Raw genomic sequence first — 7,500 nt, forward strand, 5'->3', positions numbered from 1 at the left:
CCCTCTCTCTTCCTTCTGTCCCTCTCTCTCTTTCTCTCTTTTTCCTGCTCCGTCTCTTTGTAGTATAACGAAGTCTAATATGATTTGGGATTATTTTCTATAAGCACTGAGGTGACAGTTACGATGCAGAAAGAGGTAAACACACACACACACACACACACACACACACACACACACACACACACACACACACACACACACACACACAGAGCAGTCTGCTTATCAATAGGTGTGTGTTATCGTACATGTTGCTCTTAAATGTTTTATCCCATATCTACAACTTTAAAAGTGAATTATTTTCTGTGTAAACAGCAGCGGCGTTTTGTCACATGGCTCCTGCTGTGTTTGTTGTGTTATTGTGTGTATGAAGACCTTTGAGAGAGAGAGAGAGAGAGAGAGAGAGAGAAATAGAGAGAGAGAGAGAGAGAGAGAGAGAAATAGAGAGAGAGAGAGAGAAATAGAGAGAGAGAGAAATAGAGAGAGAGAGAGAGAGAGAGAGAGAGAGACAGCAGAGCTGAATTCTCACACACTCGCAGGACCGATCTGTCCGTCGTCGCGGCCTCTTCTGTCCCATCGTGTCACTTTTTACCTCACTGTCAGGGTCAAAGTGGGGTCAGGATGCTTCAGCTGTGACACACACACACACACACACACACACACACACACTTTTTAATTTTGTTTACAAAAATACACATAACTTTACTTTTATTTCAGCACTAGTCAGATTTTCGAGTCAGTTTATTAGCATGATGTATAGAATCCAGAGTGTTATCTTGTTATTGGTATAAATTAATATCAATTTCAGCTGATTGCTGATGTGTATTTGTTAAGAGGCTGACAGCAATATCATTTTGTGCTGTGTGTGTGTGTGTGTGTGTGCGTGTGTGTGTGTGTGTGTGTGTGTGTGTGTGTGTGTGTGTGTGAGAGAATGATCTGTATCTGTGTGTATTTGAGGCAGTTTAAGGCAGTGAGAGTGTGTATTTGAGGAAGTGAGTGTGTATTTTAGGCAGTGTGTGTGTGTGTGTACTTGAGGCAGTGAGTGTGTGTACTTGAGGCAGTGAGTGTGTGTACTTGAGGCAGTGAGTGTGTGTGTATTTGAGGGAGTGTGTCTGTGTACTTGAGGCAGTGAGTGTGTGTATTTGAGGGAGTGTGTATTTGTACTAGAGGCAGTGAGTGTGTGTGTACTTGAGGCAGTGAGTGTATTTGAGGCAGTGAGTGTGTGTATTTGAGGCAGTGAGTGTGTACTTGAGGCAGTGTGTGTGTATTTGAGGCAGTGAGTGTGTACTTGAGGCAGTGTGTGTACTTGAGGCAGTGAGTGTATGTATTTGAGGCAGTGAGTGTGTGTATTTGAGGCAGTGAGTGTGTGTACTTGATGCAGTGTGTGTATTTGAGGCAGTGAGTGTGTGTATTTGAGGCAGTGAGTGTGTATACTTGAGGCAGTGAGTGTGTGTACTTGAGGCAGTGAGTGTGTGTACTTGAGGCAGTGTGTGTATTTGAGGCAGTGTGTGTATTTGAGGCAGTGAGTGTGTGTATTTGAGGCAGTGAGTGTGTGTATTTGAGGCAGTGAGTGTGTATACTTGAGGCAGTGAGTGTGTGTACTTGAGGCAGTGTATGTATTTGAGGCAGTGAGTGAGTGTATTCGAGGCAGTGAGTGTATTTGAGGCAGTGAGTGTGTGTATTCGAGGCAGTGAGTGTGTGTATTTGAGGCAGTGAGAGTGTACTTGTAGCATCGTCTCAGTTGAAACATTAACAGATTCAGATTCAGGTCTTCAGCTGTTTGAAGTGACAGTGACGTGTGTTAAAACGTATGAAAGTAAACTCCAGGATCAGTGAGACATCCTGAGGATTTTATTTAAAGAGAGAGAAAAAAGATGCAGCTGATGCTAATTAGAGACACTAGTAGAGAGTGGAGAACGTTATGGCTCGCGTGAAGAAGGTTCAAATCCCATCTTTTTTTTTCTGACCTGAACAGAACATAAGGGCTAATTAACGTCAGTGCTACGGTGCGCTACGGCGCAGTGCTAGCGTGTTTAACATGGTCGACACGTAGGGGCACATATGTCCAGTGCTGCGTGTCAGAGAGTGTGTGTGTGTGTGTGTGTGAGAGAGAGAGAGAGAGAGACTGCAGGGGTTTGAGAGCTGGACACTGACGAGATGCAGGACGTGAGCAGCATTCTGTTTGTGCTGCCGCTGAGTCCCTGTGCTTCTTCCTCAAAGCTCAGATCAAACCCAGTCCAGTGACAGCTTGGAGAACGATGCCTTCTGTTCCTCTCGGGTCAAAACCAGCCTCTCGAACCCTCGGTGAGAAATGGGGTTCTTCTGCTCTCGGTTGTGACCGCGTGCTCGTGAGAGGAACAGAAGCTTCTCACGCTAACACACTCGCTGATGTAATTCATTCTCTTCTGGGGGATTAATGAGATTTACAACCTAGCTTCAGGTCCACACAGGTCTGTTTCATGTAGAGTTTACTGACCATCTGAGGTGAAGATGGACCTTCTCGTAGTTCCCTTCATGCTCCTAGCATGTTCTGTTCGGTTTGGGGCGGAGTCACCACCTGGAATGGTTCTTATCTGATTGTTTCTATTTGTTTTAAGTGATAGCAAACATTTTGCTGCACATACAGTACGTACTAATTTCCGTCCTCGGTGTCTATATTTCCCGGTTGCCTAGCAACAGTGTTTTGTAGGTTTGAACTCGTACAATGTGTGAGATTAGTTCTTCACATTTTTCACATATTCACATATTTCTGTCGGACGTTCTAAGCCTTAATGTTTCTTCAACTTACATTGTTTTGATGTGCGTACGAATTTATTTCCATATTTTCCGGTTGCCTAGCAACGGTATTTTTTCTTACGGACGTGTCGTGATGGGAGATTTGCTTGGTGTCCGTTTTCTCGCCTAGCCGAGCAACGGGGCTTATTTAAAGTTTGCTTTCAAACATCAGCATAAATCTTAATGTTTGTTTGTTGAAATCCCCCCCCCCCCCGGTTGCCTAGCAACCATGCAGTGATAGAACTTTTACTTTCAAATCCTGATCGTTTTGATAAAACGAGTGAAAGCACTGATGACCGTATCAGCTGAAGTCAAGTGGAGTTTACCATCTAACAGAGAGGAGTGAGGATGATGATGGAAGAGATGAAGGGAGGTTTAGGACACTTCAAAGTGCTCTCTCTCTCTCTCCCTCTCTCTCTCTCTCTCTCTCTCCCTCTCATCACCTGCTGATTTTGTCCAGGTGTTTTATAGCAGTGAGGTTTCAGACAAAGCGAATTTTCTGCCAATCCTTTTTGTCTGGAGCAGTGAATTCCTCCACCAGATGGTGGGCAGGCCTCTGTGGACAACGCCAGGTCGCAAAACACACGTCGAGTGCCACGTTGTGTGTGTGTGTGTGTGTGTGTGTGTGTGTGTGTGTGTGTGTGTGTGTGTGTGTGAGGAAGGTCAGTGTTTAAACACATTGTCTAACTGGACAATAAGAAAGTCCTGATGCTTCGTTACTCACACACACACACACACACACACACACACACACACACACACACACACACACGTGACATGCTGATAATTATAATCAAATGCATTTAATGGCAAGATCTTACAGTTAAATCAGTATTTATACACACAGCACGTCATCCTCACATCCTCCTGAAAGGAAAAGCATAGCGTGAAGTTGCGTAGCTTAGCATCCGTGCTCTTTGGTTGCCAAGCAACAAAGTATGTTAGTTTGTCCAAAATTTGTCGTAGAAATTTGTTGTGAAGGAAAAAAAGTTTGATTAGTGTCCATCTCCTTTGTCACCTAGCAACAGGTGTTTGTTTACAATTATTTTTGAGATTTACATTTAAAATTTGTGTGGAATTTATCCTAAGGTATATTTAGCATCCATGTTCCCCGGTTGCCTAGCAACAATCGTTGTGCAAACCTGTAGGAATGTGTCACAGCGTAAGATTTGACCAGTTGACTCAGTCGTACATGTTGGTCATGACCAGCGGTTTATTTAGTGTGTGTGTATTCACCAGTTGCCAGGCAACAGCTGGAGCAGTGCTGTACTGTGGTCAGGGTCCTGTAGGGTTCTACAGATGTGTAGAGGTGACCTTTGGAGAACCAGCGTGGTGCTAAACTGGTAGCTACACCCACTAAATAACTCCGCTGGTCCTCTACAACTGCAGGAAAGAAGTAGAGGGATGTTTGGTTTTTGGATGAACTTCTCCTTTACAGAACCCCGAGAGCCAGACGGGTGTGTGGGGTGGTACTTGTGGTAATGTGTGTGTGTGTGTGTGTGTGTTGGGGGTGGGGTGGGGGGTGGGGGTCAGTGTGGTAGTGAGTACTAATCACCAGTTTTTCTTTTTCATCTGACAAAATAAACACTTCATTTTTTCACTTAGAAAAACAGAATCTCAGGGTAAGGGGAGAAGCAGAGCGAGAGAAGGGCAGAAGCAGAGCGAGAGAAGGGTAGAAGCAGAGCGAGAGAAGGGTAGAAGCAGAGCGAGAGAAGGGGAGAAGCAGAGCGAGAGAAGGGTAGATGCAGACCGAGAGAACAATCTTCTCTTTAAAACGTTTGAGTCCTGAAATGGAGTGAAAAATATAGCAGGGGATTTTACTGAATGCTGATTGGCTGAAATAAAATTTGTAAAATAATAAAATCCCAGTGACAGAAATATCAGACATGTAGAAACAGATACAAAAAGAGACAGACAGGTAGAGAGACAGACAGGTAGAGAATGAGAGAGATAGAGAGACAGACAGGTGGGCGAGACCCCAGGGGTCTCTATAAGAACACATGGTTCCATCTTTCAGCGCTATTCATGGGAGATTCATGGCCCATTTGGTTCCCATTAGCGTAGCACTAGCTGCTGATCTGTGTGTGTCCAAGAGGGACCTGACACACACACACACAGACACACACACACACACACACACACACACACACACACACACAGGGAGGCTGCATTTTTAACATATAAAATGTGGTATATAAATAAGGCCATCATCATCACGCTAACCGCTAATTATGGCTCCAGCCTCTGCTAAATGGTTTGTTTGTGATTAGTGACGTTAGCGTTCCCTGTGTGTTAGCGTATGGAAGTGTTCTGGGAGGACAGAAGGGAGTGGTGGAGGACAAAGACTGCCTTCATAGTGCGTTTATTTGTCACCTGTTTCCAATATGGCCGCCGTGAAGCCTCGCCTCATCTCTGTCTTTTTTTTTTCCTCATCTGTCTCTTCTCTCTTTCTCTCAACACATTGAACACACATTTCTCCTGCCGAGTCAGGGAATGTCTCACAAGACTGGGGATGACTGGACACCACACTCCTGTGTGTGTGTGTGTGTGTGTGCGTGTGTGTGTGTGTGTGTGTGTGTGTGTGTGTGTGTGTGTGTGTGTGTGTGTGTGTGTGTGTGTGTGCGCGTGTGTGTGTGTGTGTGCATGTGTCTGTGTGTGTGTGTGTCTGTGTGTGTGCGTGTGTGTGTGTCTGTTTCTGTGCCTGTGTGTCTGTGTGTGTGTGTCTGTTTCTGTGTGTGTGTTTGTGTGTGTGTGTCTGTTTCAGTGTCTGTGTGTCTGTGTGTGTGTGTATCTGTTTCTGTGTGTGTGTGTGTGTGTGTGTCTGTGTGTTTGTGTGTGTGTGTGTGTGTGTGTGTGTGTGTGTGTGTGTGTGTGTGTGTGTGTGTGTATTAGCCTCGGGTTAAATTATATTTCTCTCTGTTTTAAATATTTATCTGTCCCTGTCTCTGCTGTAGATATGTCCTAACACTTTTAACACCGTCTCACTCCCTGTCTCTTTCTCCACATCTGTCTGTCTCTTCCTCCCTCCCTTTATAATGTGTAAGTCTTCAGCTCCTTTCTACACAGAGTTAAAACATGTTTATCTACAAATTACAGGAAGATTCATGGGTTTAGTGTTTAAACAGCTCACAGCTTTATTCTGCAAACAAACAAAAGACTGAATTTAAACATTTATTTTCAAGAAAAGTTCACTAATGTGTTCGAAGGAGATTTAATGCAATTACTTTTATCAAAAGTGTAATGTTAGAAGGTGTTGTGTAGAGTGTAGAGTTTATAAAGAGTTTGGATTGTGTGTAGTGTGTTACAGTAGAGTGTGTAGAGTTTATAGTGTGTTACAGTAGAGTGTGTAGAGTTTATAGTGTGTAGTGTGTTACAGTAGAGTGTGTAGAGTTTATAGTGTGTGTAGTGTGTTACGGTAGAGTGTGTAGAGTTTATAGAATGTGTAGTGTGTTACAGTAGAGTGTGTAGAGTTTATAGGGTGTTACAGTAGAGTTTGTAGAGTTTATAGTGTGTGTAGTGTGTTACGGTAGAGTGTGTAGAGTTTATAGAATGTGTAGTGTGTTACAGTAGAGTGTGTAGAGTTTATAGAGTGTGTAGTGTGTTACAGTAGAGTGTATAGAGTTTATAGTGTGTTACAGTAGAGTGTGTAGAGTTTATAGTGTGTGTAGTGTGTTACGGTAGAGTGTGTAGAGTTTATAATGTGTGTAGTGTGTTACAGTAGAGTGTGTAGAGTTTATAGTGTGTTACAGTAGAGTTTGTAGAGTTTATAGTGTGTGTAGTGTGTTACGGTAGAGTGTGTAGAGTTTATAGAATGTGTAGTGTGTTACAGTAGAGTGTGTAGAGTTTATAGTGTGTTACAGTAGAGTTTGTAGAGTTTATAGTGTGTGTAGTGTGTTACGGTAGAGTGTGTAGAGTTTATAGAATGTGTAGTGTGTTACAGTAGAGTGTGTAGAGTTTATAGAATGTGTAGTGTGTTACAGTAGAGTGTGTAGTGTGTTACGGTAGAGTGTGTAGAGTTTATAGAATGTGTAGTGTGTTACGGTAGAGTGTGTAGAGTTTATAGTGTGTGTAGTGTGTTACAGTAGAGTGTGTAGAGTTTATAGTGTGTGTAGTGTGTTACAGTAGAGTGTGTAGAGTTTATAGAATGTGTAGTGTGTTACAGTAGAGTGTGTAGTGTGTTACGGTAGAGTGTGTAGAGTTTATAGAATGTGTAGTGTGTTACAGTAGAGTGTGTAGTGTGTTACGGTAGAGTGTGTAGAGTTTATAGAATGTGTAGTGTGTTACAGTAGAGTGTGTAGAGTTTATAGTGTGTGTAGTGTGTTACAGTAGAGTGTGTAGAGTTTATAGAATGTGTAGTGTGTTACAGTAGAGTGTGTAGAGTTTATAGAATGTGTAGTGTGTTACAGTAGAGTGTGTAGTGTGTTACGGTAGAGTGTTTTAGAGTTTATAGAATGTGTAGTGTGTTACAGTAGAGTGTGTAGTGTGTTACGGTAGAGTGTGTAGAGTTTATAGAATGTGTAGTGTGTTACAGTAGAGTGTGTAGTGTGTTACGGTAGAGTGTGTAGAGTTTATAGAATGTGTAGTGTGTTACAGTAGAGTGTGTAGAGTTTATAGAATGTGTAGTGTGTTACGGTAGAGTGTGTAGAGTTTATAGGGTTTATAGAGTGTGAATCGTAGTGCATAGAGTGTGTAGAGTTCATTGTGTGTAGAGTAGTGTATAGACTTTAT

At 42.9% G+C, this 7,500-nt stretch overlaps 1 protein-coding gene across 3 annotated transcripts in view; it reads left to right on the forward strand.

The window, feature by feature from the left end:
- Nucleotides 1-7,500, forward strand: part of bnc2 (basonuclin 2) — a 112,330-nt gene that overhangs the window by 49,343 nt on the left and 55,487 nt on the right. Inside the window, exon 1 of one of the 3 annotated variants that reach the window (XM_047812683.1) lies at nucleotides 1-135. This exon is cut by the window's left edge and continues 32 nt beyond it. The exons of the other annotated variants lie outside the window; for them this stretch is intronic. Coding sequence (XP_047668639.1) covers nucleotides 124-135 — 12 coding nt within the window. The 5' untranslated portion in view covers nucleotides 1-123. The remainder of the gene's footprint in view (nucleotides 136-7,500) is intronic. 3 annotated transcript variants of the gene reach the window in all.

The sequence above is a fragment of the Tachysurus fulvidraco genome, chromosome 4 (genome assembly GCF_022655615.1).
Source record: "Tachysurus fulvidraco isolate hzauxx_2018 chromosome 4, HZAU_PFXX_2.0, whole genome shotgun sequence".
Classification (NCBI taxonomy): domain Eukaryota; kingdom Metazoa; phylum Chordata; class Actinopteri; order Siluriformes; family Bagridae; genus Tachysurus; species Tachysurus fulvidraco.